General features: G+C 41.3%; 1 protein-coding gene across 2 annotated transcripts in view; it reads left to right on the forward strand.

Moving 5' to 3' along the window:
* The first annotated feature begins 10,058 nt into the window (after window positions 1-10,058).
* LOC146889591 (acylglycerol kinase, mitochondrial) overlaps window positions 10,059-20,460 on the forward strand; it is an 81,369-nt gene continuing 70,967 nt past the window's right edge. Inside the window, exons 1-2 of one of the 2 annotated variants that reach the window (XM_087901693.1) lie at window positions 10,059-10,162; window positions 14,112-14,218. In XM_087901693.1, the coding sequence (XP_087757819.1) occupies window positions 14,118-14,218 (101 nt within the window). In that variant the 5' untranslated portion in view covers window positions 10,059-10,162; window positions 14,112-14,117. Of the gene's footprint in view, window positions 10,163-14,111; window positions 14,219-20,460 lie in introns of those variants that run through there. The other variant, XM_087901694.1, reaches the window with a different exon arrangement.

A 20,460-nucleotide genomic window follows, 5' to 3' on the forward strand; every position in this document is an offset into this window, starting at 1 on the left:
TGGCTACCTGGGCAAACACCCAAAATCACGTTTGCAGCGTTGAAGCAACCAACTTTGGCTAAGGCCTAACGTAACTGACATACCATTTTCAAAGGCAAGGAACTTTTCAAAACTATCTTATCCTGTCTTGGCAGGATATGACAGTCCTGTTTTATCCATTTATGGATACTCTGTAACTCTGTCAGTAGTTGAGGTATGGGCATTTCTTTACCCAAAGGCCAGTTCTGCCAAGAAGAAAGGCTCCAGGTGGAGTGTCTTTGGTGCTCAACATTCTCTCGGGAATAGATCAGTGTTGCCAGGAGCGATTGTGTCTCCCTACCACAGAACTCTGAGTTAGATTAAAGGCCATTTTCTACAGCTCTTTGAAGAGGTTGAAGATTATCTATCTATACTGAATATAATCTCTATGTATCTAAAGAACCTGATTAGTCTAATTGTAAATGACAAACTTAGATGACTATTGATCTATATTATTCTCAATATCTATCTAACTTAAAGACTGAAATAATAAACAACTGTGCAATAAATGGGGACAATATGACCTCCAAATATAAACAATGTGCAAGTATACATTGCAATATGGTAAATATATATATCAATACATAAACAATATATAAGTATCTTAATCAGAGGTAGAAGTGTACAATGCAATATGGTAAAATATACATATATCAATACAATATATATATGTCAATACATAAAAATGTTTTAAACAGAGGTAGAAGCATGCATGCATAAAATAGTCAACATAATTTAGCTTTGTATCAATATATAAGAATCAATACCAATATATTTGTCTAAAAACAATAACTCACAAGTACAAAGCTATTATCCCATAATCCAATTATCCCTCTTTTTTTTTTAAGGATTCCTGCGCTTATTAAATTCCTCCCCCAACCCTCAACCCTATACTAATTATAACCAACCCCTAAATGATGTCCCTAAACCCAAGGACAAACTTTACTGGGAGAGGGGACGTCGTTCTCTAGAATTACTTCCAGCTGTCATGGGGGTGACGTTCTTTCTAGGGGATCCTGTGAAAGCAAAATGATGGTTAAATTTCAAGATCAATGTCTTTTAAAATTGCAAATAGTCTCTGAGTATTTTGTGGAGGACTGGCCAGAATGTTGTACAAGATGTGCATCATTTCAGCTAACCACGTTGGAATCGTCTTGTGCAGCTGGTACCCAAAACAGGTCTTGTAGTAGTGCTATCAGTATCATGATGTCATATCAACCAGGTGGAATTGTTATGGGGCCCCATCTTCTTCCTGGAAACTTCAAATGTCACTGCAGGAAAAACTTATTGTTCATTGTGGAAAACTTAAACATTAATCATATATATTAATCATATATTAATATAAGATATTATATGATTATAATAATATATAATAATATATTAATCATATATATAGACATATACAGACATACATATATTCAATAAAAGACATGATAGATATATTTAATGAATGGTATGATAGATATGAAGAAAAGTAAAGATGTTTTCTAAACTCATATTCCTTTCTGTCCCATATCATGGCTCTTGACATGAGACAGAAACTCCAGAAACTCTGGGTTTTTCTTTTAACAACAGGCTTGGAATTAGAGAGGAACTGAGCCAGAGTCCAACTCTAAAACCAGCTCTCTAAATTTAGAAATATGATTTAGTATATTTTACTTACAGAACCTATTCAGTTTTCTTGATAGTCCCTCTTGGGCCATTATTTTCCGTCTGTCAGTATTCAGATATCCAGGGTCCCTTGAACTTTTCAAAAATCAGTGTTTTCCTGTGGAGATAAGAACAGAACTCTGCCCCCATTCTATATGTTTTTCTTACCAATTGTATGAATATCATCATTGTGGATGAGCTGTCATTTCTCCTTTCCAAGAGGTTTCTCCTCTTCAAATCAAACCTTTATTAATTTTGATGGTATCCACAATTTTTCTTCTCCTGTGGAAACAAGAGCAAAACCCCTTCCCCAACGTAGCACATCTCCTGGCCTCCATTGAGAGGTCAGCACGTCTTTGAAATAAACAGGTTGGTTTAGTTCAGAAGTTTTTTCCATTATCCAATGCCTCTCTGCTGCTGTTGTTTCTTTCTCATTAGCATTAAGAAAATTCAAGGTTAATAAAGCATTATGCAATCTATTTCTGGGGGTATCTTTCGTCCCTTTCTGTTTGTTTAGCATATCCTTTATAGTACGATTTGATCTTTCTATAACTGCTTGACCTGTAGGATTGTATGGTATACCTGTAACATGCTTAATATTATAATAAGCAAAAAATCGTTTCATTTTCCTAGATACATAAGCTGGACCATTATCTGCTTTTATTTGTGCAGGTATACCCATAATGGCCATAACTTCTAATAAATGTGTGATTACTGAGTCAGCTTTTTCTGAGCTTAAAGCAGTTGCCCACTGAAAGCCTGAATAAGTGTCAATGGTGTGATGTACATATTTTAATTTGCCAAATTCTAGAAAGTGAAACACATCCATCTGCCAAATTTCATTCCTTTTAATACCCTTTGGATTAGTCCCTGCAGGCAATGGTGTTTGGTTATAAAAAGAGCAAATAGGGCATTTCTTTACAATCTCCTTAGCTTGTTGCCATGTAATAGAAAACTCTTTTTTCAAGCCTTTGCTATTGACATGATGTTTTTTATGAAATTCAGATGCCTCCAGCACACTACCAATCAATAATTGATCAATATCTGCATTACCTTGTGCTAGAGGACCTGGCAGACCTGTATGGGATTGGATATGCGTTATATACATAGGGCAGAGCCTGTTTCTGATCATGTCTTGTACCTGGATAAACAATGAGGTCAGTTCTGTATCATCAGGTATAAATTCAGCAGTTTCAATATGCAAAATAACTCTTTCTGCATATTGTGAGTCAGTAATTATATTAAGAGGTTCTTTAAAATCCCTAAGCACCATAAGGATGGCATATAATTCTGCCTTCTGGACAGAATCATAAGGACTTTGTTCCACTTTACTCAATTCTTCTGATTTGTAACCTGCTTTCCCTGATTTATTAGCATCGGTATAAAATGTATGGGCTCCGGTTATTGGAGCATCACAGACAATTCGAGGGAGGATCCAAGAAGTTCTCTTTATAAAGTTAAGTCTCTTGCTTTTTGGGTGATTGTTATTGATTTCTCCCAAAAAATTAGCACAAGCTCTTTGCCATGGTTCATTGTCTTCCCACAACTTTTTTAATCTCATCAGCAGTGAAAGGCACTATAATTTCTGCTGGGTCTATACCTGCTAATTGACGAAGTCTCAATTTTCCTTTTATAATCAATTCAGAGACTTTTTCCACATAAGCTTTTAATTTTTTACTTGGTTTGTGTGGTAAAAAGATCCATTCTAAAATAGTATCTTCCCTCTGCATTAAAATTCCTGTAGGAGAAATTCTGGAAGGCAATATAACTAGAATGCAACTAAGATTTGGATCTACCCTATCTAAATGTGCCTCCTGTAATTTTTCCTCAACCATCATCAGTTCCTTTTCTGCTTCAGCTGTTAACTCTCTGGGACTATTCAAATCTTTGTCACCATCTAAGGTTTTGTTTAAAAGAATTATTAGATCAGGTGTTATCCCAACAGCTGGTCGTAGACTGGAAATGTCTCCTAATAATCTTTGAAAGTCATTAAGAGTTCGTAACCGGTCTCTCCTGACTTGTGCCTTTTGAGTCTTAATTCTTTGTAAGCCTATTTTATAACCTAAATAATTAACAGAATCTCCTCTCTGAATTTTTTCAGGAGCAATTTGCAATCCCCATTTAGGTAATACTAGTTTTACTTCTTCAAACAGCCTTTCTAAGGTGTCTTTGTTTTGATCAGATATCAGGATATCATCCATATAGTGGTATATTATGGACTTAGGAAATTGTTTGCGTATAATTTTTAATGGTTGGCTTACAAAATATTGGCACAGGGTGGGAGAGTTCAACATTCCCTGTGGGAGGAAGGTCCACTGGTACCTCTTTGCAGGCTGAGAGTTATTATAAGTAGGCACTGTGAAGGCAAACTTTTCTCTATCTTTTTCTTGTAATGGTATAGTGAAGAAACAATCTTTCAGATCAATAACTATAAGAGGCCATCCCTTTGGTAACAGGGAGGGCAGAGGAATTCCAGATTGCAGAGGGCCCATAGGTTGAATAACCTTGTTGATAGCTTTAAGATTTGTCACCATTCTCCATTTACCAGATTTTTTCTTAACAACAAACACAGGAGAGTTCCAAGTGCTGGTAGATTTTGCTCCTGTTCATCAGAGTCTATGATTTCCTCAATCTTATTAAATCTGCTCACCATTGCCTTCTGTAAGTCCTGAATCTCCTGTCCAGTATTATGCTCCAAAGCCTTCATTAACGATTCTAAGGCATGGAGCTTGTCCGTCAGAGACACTATTTCCTCCTTGGACACAATCGCCTTCATTGATAATTCCAAGGCATGGAGCTTGTCTGTTAGAGATACGATATCCTCCTTGGACATAATCCTCATGGCATGTACTGTGCCTTCTTGTATGGAAATCCTGTCAATTAATCTATCATACCCTTTTGATAAAGTCCGATTTTCACGTTCAATGGTTATAATCCTCTCAGCTAATGTTTCAGCACTTACAGTCATGGACTGGAGGTTATGAGTCATTTTGGTTGTCCCCTCCTCCAGAGCAGTGACGCTCCCTTCTAAAGAAGCAATATCAGACTGTACCTTCTTGATATTTTGGTCAGTCGATCGAGTCATATCAAACAAAGATCTAGTCTCCTCCTTGAGAACTCCAAACTCTGATCTAGTCTCCTGCTTGAAAACTCCAAACTCTGATCTAGTCTCCTGCTTGAAAACTCCAAACTCTGATCTAGTTTCCTCCTTGAAATCTCCAAACTCTGATCTAGTTTCTTCCTTGAAATCTCCAAACTCTTTTTTGAGGAGGTTGGTATCAGTCTGAATTGTTCTTAAGGTTTTAATCTCTGCCCTCAGCTTTGTAGATTCAGTCTGTAAGGACTGTATCTTTCTTATAAAATAGCCAAACACCAGAAAAGCAACAGATCCCAGGAATAACAAAGTAAGAGGAATATCTGAGACATCCTTCAGAATATCCTCCATAGCGCAATTAAAAAAAACCATTGAACTTTTGGATAGTAATATTTTCTGACATTTTCAATCAAAGGAAATTGTACTTGTATGTATGTATGTATGTATTTATTTTCAACCAAAAAGAAAAATCTTACCTGTAATGACCGTTGCCTGCCAGTAGGAGGTGGGGCGCACCTGAATCCACGTGGCAGTGGTGTTGATTGAGGAAGTAAACTCTAGAATATATACACTCAAATCCAGAGGTTAAATCCACAGATCACAAAAGGTCAGAGAGCTTCTAGTGGCCAACAAACAAGGCAATAAACAAGGCCCTGCTGCTCTGTTCGGATGCAGAGGGTCGTGACACAGCCACTGCGCTGTTGCTAAAGAGGCCTAGTGCTCTGGGCCCCGTGTCCCTGTGCTGGGATTAAGGGTCAAGCTGCTTGCAGCACTCCTAATCAGTTATGGCAGATGGCAGGGGTTTCAAACAGCTTGCTGGAACTTCAAAGGGAGCTTGCACTGTGAGCTCTTTGACTCACGTTGCAAGGAAAAATTTAAAAATCCGTGCCGAACAGGGCAAAGTAAGCCGGCAGAGACTGTCCGGGCCTGTGTATCCTGGGAGGCCGAGCTGGGGGTGGGGGGGTGGGGCGGTTCTTAAACCAAACGTTGGGCGCCAATTATCAGCGAATCAATCCCACACCAGTTATGTTTTAAGGGGTTATTTATTTTGGGGGGTAAAACTTACATACACCATAAACCGTCAGGAAGGGAGCCTAGTCACAGGAGCCGGGAGCAGGAGCCAGGAGCAAGCACTGGAACCAAGAGCCGGAACCAAGAGGGCCTGATCCGGATCTGCTTCTCTTTTTAAAAGAGAAATATACCACGCCCCAGTGGGCTGGTATTTCAGCAGCTATTGGCTGACGGAGCGGAAGTCGCTCCCTGCTGCACTGTGGGCTCGTATTTCAGCGACTATTGGTTGAGGCAGCGGAAGTTACTCCCACAACAGAACACTCCTCCATTGCTAGTGGGAATGTGAACTTGTATAGCCGCTTTGGAAACTGGTGTGGTGATTTCTCCAAAAACTGGGAAAGAATCTATCTCAAGACCCAACAATACCACTTTTGGGTAAATATTCAAAGGTTTCTCAATCATACTCCAAAGATAGGTGCTCAACTATGTTCATAGCAGCTTTATTTGTAATAGGCAGAACCAGGAAACAGCCTAGATGCTCCTTAACTGAAGTACAGGCAAAAAAAAATGTTGTACATTTACACAATGGAGTACTACTAAGTGGTAAAAAATAATGATATCTTTAAATTTGCAGACAAATGGGTGGATCTGAAAAAAAAACATATTGAGAGAGGCAACCCAGAACTAGAAATACAACCATAATAAATACTCACTCATAAATGGCTTTTAGACGCAAAGCAAGAAAAAAAAAAAACAACCTACAATTCACAGCCCAAAGAACCTAGTCAGTAAAGAGGACCCTAAGAAAAACATACATGGATCTACACAGGAAGGAGAAAAAGACAAGATGTCCTGAGTAAATTGGGAGCATGGGGGTTCACAGGAGAGTGTAGAAGCAGAGATGAGAGGCAAGGAGGGAATTAGAGAAAAATGTATAGCTCAATAAAAACAATTTTAAAAAGGAAAAAAAAATCACTCTTACATGGGGTGATCACAGGGTTAAGTTCATACTCACTAGGGATGCCCATGTGGCAGAAATATTGGATTCTGCTCTTGAGAGGTCCTAAATCCAAAAATGATTGTAGTGCTCCCTTCACATAGAAGATCCAAAACAAGATATCAGCCTTAAAAGAGGACGCACACACACACACACACACACACACACACACACACACACAAACACACATCACATGTACATGGACTTATTTTAAAGACTTTTAAAAATGTTTTTTCCTGATTGGAAAATGTATCAGAGTTCCCATTTTCAGGATACCTAAAACCTATGGGTTGTCCCACAAATCTCATGTTTTTCCAGCCTGCAGCCAATCGGTTGCACAAAACCATTTCCAAATACAAACATTTTAGCGAGTTGGGAAAGAATTTCTGAAAGTAACTCATTTAAATCATTAAATTATTTCTTTTTAAATTATAAAATTATTAAAATATTTTAAGTTCTAAGGGAATTATATAAAATTCGATGTGCTTGCATCTCTAATTTATGAGTAGAGAGAGTGGTAGGGAGCTCACACTGTCCCAGGGAGAAGCAGGACATGGTATGTGCTGTACTGTACATACCATGTGGATGTTTTCATTGTCCTTCAAGCGTTCGTGTGGAGTCTAAGTTACAGAAGAAGGAAACAGGACCTGGAAGAGTAGATCGCAAGCCCCGAGGTTGCGGGCACTTTGCAGGGCACTAAACATGAGCCCAGCCTCAGAGCTTTCTATGAGGCCCATCACACACCTCTTAACTGATGCTGGTTGACAGAGAGATGGAAGAAGAAGAAGAAAGTTGTGTTGCTTGGCATGATCCCCACATGAATATGGGACTTGTTGGTACCGAATTTAAACTGTCTGGAAGTTGGCATCAGCTGTGTTCATGTAGCTTTCTGTTTGGAATCTTCTCACTGCACTGTGACTGGAGAGTCCACATCTCTGCTGATTGAATCCTATTCCTGATGGCAAGTCTAAAACATTTTCCTCTGCATGGAGACTCCTGTAAAAAAAAATTGTAAGAAAAAAAGGAAGAAAAAGAAAAAAAGAACAGATGAACAAGGAGAAATGAGCAGAATTCTTAACATTCGAACACCAGCAGAAAGATCAAAACAGTGGCTTAAAACTCTGTCTTAGATAGATAGCACTTGCAACAAAGAACAATAGCATTTAGAGAGGAGACCAAATGGGGAGGTGATTTTGATTTTTTTTATTATTGGCAGCAATTTAGGGGAAGGTAAATACACGGCAGATAAAGATTGGTTTATTAAGTAATGTCCCTAATGCTGATGAGGACCTAAAGCTGTCCTCAGTGTTTAGCCTTTGCTGTCTGTGGACTAAAGTTCTGAGAAAAAGGATATGTGGTGTTCCAGAGTCTGCAGACCAGCAGACCTTAGAACTTCATAATGGAGAGATGGGGCGTCGCAGATGGATAGCCCAAAGCATCCTTTCTTACCTTTAATAGCCATTTGCCACCAAGCCCTCTCCTGACCATGCTTATGTCTTCTAGGTAAGACATTAGAAGTGATACAACTGAAAACTTCTGCCCATCCAACTCTAGGAAGGTCATCACACGGCATCTGAAACCCATGGAAGAGAGTTCTCTACTTTGTTGTAACCTGCCAATCTGACATGCCAAATTAAATTATGACTTTATTTTATTCTGTGATTATAAATATTCAACTAACCTGTCCCACAGTGAAACACGTCATTCAAGGCAACTTGAATATGTCTCCCAAACTATGGCCATTCATATTTGGTTGGGAATAAATTCTCTTCCTGTTGACTCTCCCTATGGAGACACCAGTGAATGAACGACCGTTTTCTTTAGATAGGGTGACAAGAAAAGACTCCATAGAAATGATTCCCTCGAAGTCTACGTTTGTGAACCAATGAATTTGATTGGGGTTACTCAGAGCCGCAAGGGTGAGGGATGACCAACAGGAACATGGGTGACACACAGAAGACAACAGCACTGGAGAAGTTGCTGTCCCCCAACATCCTCAGACCTCTTGGCCCCAGCAACCTTTCCTTGCTTGTAAGTCTTCTAAGAGGCGGGGCAGTAGGGATTAGATGTGAATGTGTCTGATCTTGTGACGATTGTGGGCAGGTCATCACAGCTGTTCCCATTTCAAGACACCAGTGATATGCCCTCAAGATAGACTTCCACAACTTCTCTTTTTAGCAAAGTTTGTACTGTTTTGTTGACTTCTCCCTGATAGTGAGAGGTGGCAAGATACAAAGTCTTTATAACTAGCTGCCTGGGTCTTAAGCAAACCGAGGGAATCAGCAAGCTCCCCTGCATTTGTCCCTCATCTTCAGTTCAGAAGTCTTTATATTTTGAGCACACACATTTTCTGGTGCCCCTGCATCTCCGTGACCTCTTCTGCCTCATCACTCTCCTTCTCTCTACCTCTCTCTGCCTTCCTCATGAAAGACCTGGATAAATCCAGATTCCCCCTAGCAGGAAAATAGAGCCAAAAATCTAGCAGGAAGAGAAGAATCAGAAATCTAGGATTAGCCAGTTCCAGGGTTTCAGGAACTAGCTGAAGATAAAGGTAGATTGTAATCTTGAGAGTAATCTTGAGAAACAGGGAGATTCCCCCTAGTAATTATCACCCCCTAGTAATTATCATTGGTACTTTTAGAATAGGAACTAGCTGATTATGACCTTGAGAGGCAGGGAGTTGTCCCCTTGTAATCATCACTGGAATTTTCGGAATTTTCTGTGACACCCTCCCTGCCCCCCTTTCGGATTACTGGGCTGTGTGGTTTCTTCCTATAAAAACTACTTCTCCCGGTCACTCGAGGTCGAACTCTTCCCCTGCGAGGGTTGTGAGTCTCGGCCCCAGTGCACTGGTTCCCATCTTGTGTTATCCCGAGGCTTGAGCGAGAGCCTTCCAATATCGGGGGTCTTTCTCTCACACTGGCCTAGTGCATCTCTGATTTTGTGTTCGAGTCTCCTGTGCCCTGCTCTGTCTTTTATGCATTCTGACCTGATCCTCTTCCTGCTTTTGGGGAGTTCAAACTTCCTTTGTTTAACTTAACACAGCATCCCCAACCCCATCAACCGGTGTGGTTTTCTTTTACCACTGTCTAAACACACTTGTCGTACTCCTTTAATTACTTTCTGATTTAGTTTCAAATTGTAAAACTGTTCGTGTTATTTATTGTGAACTTTCCAGAAACGATGGGCCGGCGATAGAAGGGTAGATGGATGAGAGATTGAAAGAATGAGCAAGTGGGAGAAAGGAAAGAGAGAGCAGTGACCCCTTAAGGCCACCCGCCCGCACAGGCCCGCGTCGGAACCCGAGGGCGGCGGTAGCGGTTTCCCGCTGAAGGGAGGAAGAGTTTCGCGGGAGCACACAGGAAAGGCCAGGCGCCGAGCGGTTGGCGGCGGTGAGTTCGGGCCGCTGGGTGTGTGTGGCCCGGGTGTGGGGTGCAGTCACGGGTAGCTGGGTTGAGCGGGGCGTCCCGGGAACCTGCCTAGCGCCCGGGGATCGGTCGAACAGTTGCTGGTTGCGGCGTGGCAGGAGCAGGGGGCTGGGCCGGGCCGGCGTGGCACGCGCGTCCCTGGTCCCTGCGAGTCAGGTGTGCTGGTTCGAGTCCGAGAGCTGTCCTTAATCTGTGGACCCCTCAGTCACCATCCCCTTGGGCAGTGGGGTCCCCCGGAACAGAAACGGAATCAGTAGTATTTGATGGGCGGGTCTGTTCATTCATTCCGTTTTCAAGGTTCTGCTGATGGAGATGGCTAGAACCCCCCCAAGGAGCACTGCTTTAGTGAGAAAATCCTCACTCTCCTGGTCAGGAGAGGGGCTGCAGTTAGAATTTGGGAGCTTATGGGGTTGGGGACAACCTGCTTTAAAGGGAAATATATGCTAATTTAAACACGAAATTGAGTGTTTTTGTTTTTGTTTTTTTAACTGACGTTAATGAGAATGAAAATTCTGGCTGCTGAGAAGGGAATATACACTGTTAATGTCGTACATATTTGTGAAGACAACTTAGATACGGAAACATGTACAGATTTTGTCACACGCCCATCACAGCTTATATTCACAGCCAATTAAGTAATCAGGGCAGATGGTGTTTCTTCGTTTTACTAGTGAAGAAGTTAATTGACTTATCCAGGGTCTCACTACCTGTGAGTGACAAAGCTGGAATTTAGTTCAGGCAGCTTGACCAGTAGTCCTCTTTGCACACTAGGCTGCCTGCGTATTCCCCATCCTTCAGTGATATATGAATCATTTATGACAAAAAAAGGGAGTTGCTGGGGAAGGGGTGGCTTTTAAAGACCGTCCTCTCCGAGTGCCCTCGACTGACATCTTCTTCCCTTGCTACCTCCACTTGGATGGTCTTAGCAACCCTCATCTTTGTTTTCACAGACGTGAGTTCCAGTTCTGTAGCTTGTGTCCAATCTTTCCTATTTCCAAACAGCCACGTCCAGACGTCTGTGTGGGCTCCCCTGAGTGTGCCCGGCAGGTGTAACAGGCTAGAATCTCTTTAGCCACACACTGTTTTTCCACAAACCTGCCATACCAATCAAAGGCTTGAAATCTCATTTCGGTCCATTGCCTAAGCACAAACCCTGGCTTGTTTTCTCATCTCTCACCTCATGTAATCAGTTGGTCACCAAGTGCTTCCAGACCATGACCTCCCTTGAGACAAGAGGACTCTTGTTCCTCCTTTTAGTTGACCAGACATTATGGCAGCCCCTCCCCCCACCCCACCACCTTAAGCTTTACTTTTTAGTTCTCACAGTCTGTTTTATATTCTGCAGCTCAACTATGATTATGTCCTTTATCTGCTAAAAATATCAAGTTTTTTTTTCCATTGTCTTCAGCATAATGTCCAAAGCCCTTAGTGTGGACTCAGTCTTTTCATATCTGCCCACCACTCCCATTTTTTTTTTTTTTAGCTTTAAACTACTGTTTCTCAAAGTCTGGTGTGTTTATCATCTACATTAAATTATGATAGTAACTGCTAACTAACTAAATATGAGATGATACTCAGTTCTGGAACAAAGGGGCTTTGGGGGAAGGGAGATAATAACTAAGAATACACGTTTCCAGCATATTTTATGCATTCTAATAAGGTTTAATAAGGACCCTAAAGATTTGAGAACCAGTGTTTTAGAAGCTATCCTGTACTTACACTCTATTGATGGTGTTTAGGCATGTTAATCTCCAACGTGAAATTTAACATACACAGGGTTTTATTTCTGAAGGTTCGTTGTCAGGTAAAACTCATCACATGGACTTATATCCTTTTTGTTTGTTTGTTAATATGTTTTGTTACAGGATTCTTAGTCATGGGTGAGAAGAGAAATTATTTCCTTAGTCTGCTACTTTCGTATGTTTTTCAGAACATAATTTGATACATATATGTATGTATGTATTCATTTTGTATATAACCTTTACCCCCCACACACACACCCACACCCACACACATATATATTTATGGCCTTTGTATACTTTTTTGCTCAGGTAGCTATAACTGGGGTGGATTAAATAACAAAAATTTATTTCTCACAATGTACAAAGTGGAAGTATGAATCCAAGATGGTTGCACTGATGTGGTACACTCTTCTTAGTTTGCAGGTGGCTGTCTTCTGGCTGTGTCTTCAGAGGGTGGGTTGTGGGTGGATGGGATGTGACATCTGGCTGGTGTCTCTTCTTAGATGCTAATCCTGTTATGAAGGCAACACGCTTGTTGTCCCATTATTTCTACATCCTAATGCCATTTCACTTGGAATTAGGAGATTCACTTAGAAGTTCGGAAACACAGATGCTCAGAACGTAGCATATTCCTAACTCCTTCCCTCTGACTCCTGATCCGTAGGGCTCTGTCTGGCTTTGCAGGTCCATCCCACTTAGGCCCATGTTTGTGGACTTCTGTCCTCTTCTCCCAACCTTTATCTTACTGTGTTGCAACTTAGCTCATGTGGTTGTACTGCACTTAGGGATTTAACAAGTTTGAGCATTTGAGAGTGGAACTTAACCCTTCCCTGCCCTTGCACTTAACATTGAGCAGTTGTTGTCTATTAAAGACCTTGTGAATGTATACGTGTTTAGGGCCTGATGGGGAGAGGTCAGTGATTACATGGACCTTTGGGACTTTGTGTGCAATAGCCTAGATCGCTTTATTGATGTCTGCAGTGTGGATGTTTCTTCCTAGGGGAGGGACTTTAACCAAGGGAGAAAATATTTAAAGGGAGGAGTATTTTCCATCTGTTTAGATAATAATTTATTTTAGAAAACTTAGTATTGCATGTTCATTGCAATTTTAAGATGTCGTTTACCATCCTACAATTTAGAGGAAATTTTGTAAAATTTCTGCTTTTGTTTATTGGGATTTTGATTGGTGGTCCTGTTTGAACATAATTGGGATAACACTGGTCATAGATGTCTTTTACCCTGCTATGTTTACTTACTTTGTATTTTGAGGTTTTTTTCTACATTTCTTAAAATTCTCCATTTAAAAAGTTGAATTGTTATGTGACTCACTTGCTTGATAGATGTTTCTAGAATGCCTATCATGTGCCAGATCTTACTTGGTGTGTAGGTTCTAGCAGTGACCAAAGCCCTACATTCTCAGGGTTTACATTAGTTGATAAGCTAGGTAACATATTGAGAAATATAAATATCATCAAATGATGCCATACAAAAACAATAAGCATATTGAGCCATTTTGTTTTTCCGTATAGAGCTAATTTACCTTCCTTACAGGAGTAGGCAAGAATATCTTGTATTTTGTCATCAGTGAAATCAGTGAATGGTAATTTAAAACTGAATTTTATATGGTAATAATTATAGCTCTTTGTAATTTACATGTCTTTGATTAGTAAGATGAGCATTTTTTACTGAGCCACGTGCATTGAGCTTTTTATGCATGTTCTGTGCTCATTTTCATATTGAAGACCTAGTGTTTTTGTCTATTTTGAATAAGCTGTTGCTGGTATTTTAAATTCCTCATATGTAATGGACAAATACTCAACAGTGGTGTAGTGGGGCAGTGAGAAGACAGGCATCAGAGGAAGCCTGGAAATCTTCTCCACTTATCTCCCTCCTCCTTCCTTATGATATGGATAGGGAAAGGTGATTGGATAAGGAAGAAGGAGAGTGTAGATAGAAATACATGAATAAAGAAGGAAGTGAAGATCGTGAGTGGATGAGAAGATGCTGATGATGTTATGAGACAGGGAAGGAGGAGAGGAACCACAGCAGAAGTGGAGAAGAGAAAACAAAAGGAAAAAGGGGCGGGGAGACCATAGAAGATTGACTAATAGGATGCTCCATGCTTATCTTGGATAATTTGTTTTTCCTTTTCCTGCCTATCAAATGTGTAGGAGAAGATGACTGCATTCTTTAGAACACTTCGAAATCACTGGAAGAAAACTACGGCTGGGCTCTGCTTTCTGACGTGGGGAGGTCACTGGCTCTATGGAAAACACTGGTAAATATTGACAGCCCCACCCCGTCTGCATCCCACTACAGAATGATCCAGAGGCCTGTGTTGCAATTTTGTTCAGTTGCATGTCTTTATAAAATATGGTGGCTAAACAAAGTTATTCAAATAAAAAGGCAAAAGCTTCTTGTAAGCTGTCCTATATAAGTAAGCATACAAAACTGTATAGTTAATTATAACTGTAACACTTACACATCAATGCATGTGGTTAGTGAGGTTGAAAAGAAAGCAATTTTTATTCACTTTCTTTGTTGAAGAGATCAGGACCTATTCTGGACAGAATAAAGTCCTCTCCCAAGTAAGTATTAAATTGAAATTATAACTCATCCATCTCCTTGGGATTATTGTCCAGTTTTTCTTACTGTGATCTCTGTCCGTGTCTGTCACCCCCTGTCTGCTGGACAATTGTTGGCTCTGCTTTCTCCATCCCCAGTGATTATCTTCATTCATTTCATTAGACTGGGTTAATTTAAATGAGATCCCAGCTTGGCACCCTTTGTGTATGAATGAGGAATTCAGTGTATCATGTGTTACATCAGCCTTCAGACGTAGCAGGAGAAGAAAGTGCCAGATTTTCTATTCTGGCTGTGTATGCTAAGTTTATATAAGCAGGGGTTTTTTTTTTGTATAAAAACCATAAAATCTTAAGACAATCAATGTAATTGTAGTCTTATAATTATGTAACCAAGTGCTACGTCTATGTATACCAACACAGAAATCCAGATATTCCGTATTGCTTTGCTGACCAGGGAAGAGGTAGGAACTGTATTGGAAAAGAGATCCACACTTCATACTCTTACGAGTGTTCTCAGTTTAGTGCTGACAAAAAACTGGACACTGTAGTGTGTGGTCTGATAATCTGCAGTGGAGTGGTTCTTTCCGTGCGGGTACTCCAGAGCTAGGCACCAAGCTCTGTTAGTTAGTGTCCGCACAGCTTAGCATTTGTAAGGTAAGGAAAGAGTTAGCAGCCTTTCGTCCAGTTTCTCTCCTGGGCCTCAGGGGAGCCTGTACAGACTCTGCAGGGCCTCTAAGCTGATGCTGGCTCACTGCCCCCCACCCCCGTCCCCACCAGGTGAAGCTCTGAAGAGCACACTGTCTCTTCAGAGGTCCTCTGATACTCCATGAAGTCTTCAGACTTTTTAAAAGACCCTTTGGTTCTCCAGCGTGAAGAGGCCTCACTCTGAAGGAGGTTTGAAAGAGCCTCACGTGCTCTGAAGGCCTCACGTGCTCCTTCTCCACCCTTGAAATCCAAGGTTACAGGCGCAGATACAGCTCTTGGGTCTCCCTCTTCTCTTTCTTATGCTTCTTCTGCATGCTTTGATCCACCATGAGCGAATGCACAGGTCAGTGTTGTTGAGTATACTCATGTTGTTGTGCAAAGGATTTCTTTTACTCCTTTGTTTATGCAAAACCGAAACTATCCATTGAGCAATCCCTGTTTTCTTCCTTCATTCCTTGAAACCACCAGCTCTTCTGTTTTTTCATAAGTTTGATAGAGACACGCAGTGTAGGCGGATCATACAGTGTTTGCCTTTTGTGACTGGCTTATTGCACTTGTACACTGTCCTTAATATTCATCCACACTGTAGGCTGTCAGGGCTTCTTTTAAAGGTTGAGTAATTACTGTTCTCTGCACGTGTCCGTCATACTTTCCTCATCTCTCAGTGGAGGTTGGCTTACTTCTGTCTGCTGGCCATTGTGTTTAACGTTGCAGTGAACTTGGAAGAGCAAACACCTCTTAGATTCTTTTACAGTTCCTGTAGAGACATAACCTAGAAGAACGGCTGCTGGGTCCTATGGTGAGAAGTGCTATTGATAGTTTTGTAAGGAGCCTTCAAAGTGTTTTTAGTAACAGCTTTTGTAGTACTACCGCAGTGCAAACTAGTTCTAGTTTCTCTACATCTGCATTAACTTATGTTTTGTTGTGATGGGTTTTGTATTGATTTTCAGTTTTCTAAAAATACAGAGAATTTTTTTCACATACTTTTTGGCCTCTTGTATTTCTTCTTTAGAGAAAAATTTGTTGAAGCTCTTTGCCCAGTTCTTAGTTGGACTTTGTTGTTGAATTGTATGAATTCCTTATATATTCTAGATATTAACCCCTTATGAATACATCATTCACAGTCTTTTTTTCTCATTGTATATGTTGACCTTTCGACACATTTCCCCATTGTCTCTGCCTTCCCAACTGCTGCTTCTCCTTCCTCCCTTTCTCTCCTTGCCCCTCCCCTTGTTCTCTGTGACCCCTTCCTTTGAGGGGGGAGTTCTCTGCCCTAGGCTCTCTTCTCACGTCATGCCCTTTCCTGCATGATCTCACCTGCCCATACTGTCTTCTGTTCCGTCTCTAGATGTCCAGGTCCAGGTTTTTGTTTGTCTTTATAAAGACATCTGCTGAGCTCCACACCTAAATGTGTATTCAAGTACTGTGTTGACTTGAATGAGAAGTCCCATTATCTGTGGCATTTGAACACTCGATCCCCAGTTGGTGGTGCTGTTGTGGCCCTGCTAGAGGAACTGTCTCAATAGGGGTGGCTTTCAAGGTCCCACTCTTCTAGTTTGCTCTCTCTGCTTCCTGTTTGTGGGTCAGGGTGTGGGTCCTCAGTGTCCTCCTCCTGCCACCAAATCTTTGCTCTGCTGTCATGGACTCTCAATTTCTGGAATCATAGTTAAAATGAACTTGTCTTCTCTAAGTTGCATTGGCCTGGTGTTTTACCTTGTTCCTCATATCCTGTGCATAGATTCTAAATGATTTTAGAGTTTCCTAATGTGTTCTGTTTCCATTGTGCACCCTCGCTGTCTCCATCTTCATCCACACTGTCCTCCTTTAATGAGTGGATTCTAATTAGCTTCTGAGCTTTCTCACTGTTTCTGTTTTGCACACCATTGCTATGCTGTTGTTTTGCAAGGGAAGACTGCTATTGCCTTTAGACTCAAATCCCAGATTCTTACCAGCTGTGCAGAAACTTGGCCTCACCTGAATACATCCGTGACCTTGCTGCGCTCTACATTTTAGCATTTGGCCTTCTGATCTTTTCAAGTGATGTGATTATTATGTTTCAGAGTTCCTAGAAGGCATTTCACATATGGCATTCTTTTCTGGGCCTCTGAAGTTTCTCCAAGTCTCAGGTACTAACTTCTCAAAGAGCTCTCCCAATCTAATCTTAGGCAATTCTCCTGCATTTTCTTCATAATGCTGTGAGCTCTTCCTGTGTAAAACACTCATTGCTGTTGTGGGGCCAAGGGATGGCTCAGTGGCTGTACAAAGTTGAGGATCTGATTTGGGATCCCCAGCACCCACATCAAAGTTAGATATGGCAATGTGCAGATGCCCCATCTTTGGAGTTGTGTAGACAGGACAGTCCCTTGGGCTCACTGGCTAGCTACTCTAGTCAAAGCTGAGTTCCAGGGTCCCGGAGAGACCCTGTCTCCAAATAGAAGGTGTACAGTGATAGAGGAAGACACCCAACATCAGCCTCAGCCTTCTGCAAGTACAGGTGTACAAGTGAGCATGCCTATACACAGTGCACCACATACACACAAACATAAGTGTAACCACTCATCGCTATTGTGATGATTTTCTTCTGCTTCTGTATTCTCTTATCATAATACTGTATCAACTTTGTCTTGCATGGTATTATCCTGAAGCCCCTGCACATAGAAGGGACTCAGTGCACATTTTGTTTATGGGAGAGGTTGAAAGGATGGGATTCAGAGTAAAGTATCAATTGCATTCATCCCTTCTAAACCCACACACCCAGGCTGTTGAATTCCCCGAAAACAAGTGCACTCCATCTGTAGTCAGGCTCCTCTTCCATTTTTCACAAATGTGTCTTGAAATATTCATGAATTTCTCTGTTTCTTCTGCTGCCTTCTCTATACTCAGGCAACCCCAACTCCCATTTTAAAGAGGAAATTAGAGAGCACGGGTCAGTCTCCACATGCACACTTGTGTTCTCTCCTTCACTGGGTAGGCAGCCATCCTACTGCCCAATGCCAGTCATTCTGCCTCTCCTTTGTACCTGCCCCTCATCATCTGCTCCTTCATTTTGTATTCCTAGTCTCAGATTTCTTCCTTGTTGATCAAAATCATTCCAAACTTAAAGTTATTCCATTCAAGTGACAATTCTGTTTGTTTACTGTCTTACCTATCTCTCTATTTATACCAATTTTTAATGTTTATCTCTTACCCTTTTCTGTCACTTTAAACCAGGTTAGTAAAACTTGGTTTATATTCCATCATTTGATTGAGCATGCTCTTGAAAAAGTCATGAATAGCTTCTTAGTTGAATGAGTGAGCACCTTTCAGTCTTTACCTGCTGTATTCGGTAGTCTGTGATCTATTTCAGTTACTTTCCAGATGTCTTTTGGCTTTTTTTCATTCTGGTATCCTCCAGACTGCATCCTTACTTGACCCCCCAACCACATGGCTGTCCTCAGGTAAGAAACATAGATTCTGGGGTCATTGTGTTTCTTTAGACATTCATCGTCTCTTGGGTTCTAGGTAAGTAGAAGGGGGAGGGGGATTTACAGCAGGTGTCGGGGAAATGAGAAGATTTTAATTCATTTTATCTGCCTATAATTCATTTTTATTGCCTCCTCTTATTAATCTTTTGATATCACATTTTCAGGATTTATTCCATTTTATAGTATTTATAGATTTCTTCTCTTTTGAGAATTCTTTCTATTTTCTCCCTTCTCCCAAGCCTCAAAGAAGAAAGTTTTTTTTTTTTTCATGATTTCTCCTGTATAATTTTCCTGCTGCAGGCTGCTGTAGTAGGCAGGAGCAGCACAGACGAGTCTCTCTCAGCACAGCTCTGTGAGAGCAATTGAAGAGCAGGCAATGACCCCGTGTGCTGAGAGTAAAGGGAGTTTGAGAATTGCTCATTCCTCTCCAACTGCTCTTGCTGAGCCTTCTGGGATCCCTGGGGAGGATTGTGTTTCAGGCTGGTAGTTCATCATGTCAGCCATTTACCTGCAATCATCTTTCATACATTTCTAGCCTTCTTAGTGGCAAAGAGCCTGCTGATTAACAGGTAGCAGAAGAAAGGGAGCAATGTAGTAGGACCATGGAGGTTGTCACTAGAGTCAGACAGCCCTGACGTCCTAGCAGAGTGACGTTGGGCCCTTGAAGCTGGACACTCTTCAACTGTGGAATGGGCATAGTAGTGTCTTGTGAGTCACTGAAGGAGGAATGAGGTAACTGCAAAACTCTAGCTGAGGGTATTCTAGACATTGGGTCAGGTAAATGCTCCGAGTAATTCGAGGTAATAACTACTCAGTACTGGGAGAGTTAAAACAAAATGTTAATGGTATCTGGACAGTGAATGACGTGAGAGCTATCCAGTGGGGCAGGAAGGCAAGGACCTGCCAGGTGATCGATCAAGATCTGAACCTTTTCCATTTCTCCTTCCACGTGTGATGAGACAGTCTGAAAAAGACTAGTTTGAAGTCTGATGTAGGGACTGAAGAGATGGCTCTGGTTCAGAGTACTTGCTGCTCTTATAGTGGACCTGTGTGTGTTTGCCAGCACTGACATAGCCTCTCTCAATCCCTTGTAACTCCATCTTCAGGAGAATCTGATACGTTCCTCTGACCTCTATGGGCACCATGCATATACATGGTGCACATACATATATGCAGGTACTCACGTGTACAGATACAATTAGTGTAAACTAAACCTGAAAGTTTACACAGCATGACTTCAGAAGTATAGGGCACAAACCATTGCAACCAGTAAGATATGCCTGAACCCTTGATCTGACGTATGGGGCCATTCTCATTCAGACCACCACAAGCAGTGGAGCCCTGGGTAATGTCACATCTCCAGGTTTGTATTCTCTGCCTATAACCTAGAGATAGTAAACAGCAATAGTACCCGTCTTTGTGGGTTGTCACACAAATCTTTCTTAGACTGCCATTGCTGCAAAGAATAGTAACAGAAGCAACACAGCTTTTGGTTTTTTTCCTCATGAGGGAAACTTCAGAAAGATGTCATTTGAGCTGGGCCTTGAGGACTTAGTGGCACAGTGTTCTAGGAGTAGTCAGTTGCTCAAGCATAGGCAGGAAATGGCAGTATGGTGGATTTGTGGAGACTGGTGAAGAGTGACACAAAGGCCAGGGCAGTTAATGGGATGGGGATGAGTGATGAGAAAGGCACAAAGAATAAACAAAAAGGAAGAAGAGGAATGTGAGTGAAGTCGCATGTTTTCATCAGACCGTGGGAAAGCCAG

This window comes from Myodes glareolus, chromosome 25 (assembly GCF_982192425.1).
Source record: "Myodes glareolus chromosome 25, mMyoGla1.1, whole genome shotgun sequence".
Taxonomy (NCBI): Eukaryota; Metazoa; Chordata; class Mammalia; order Rodentia; family Cricetidae; genus Myodes; species Myodes glareolus.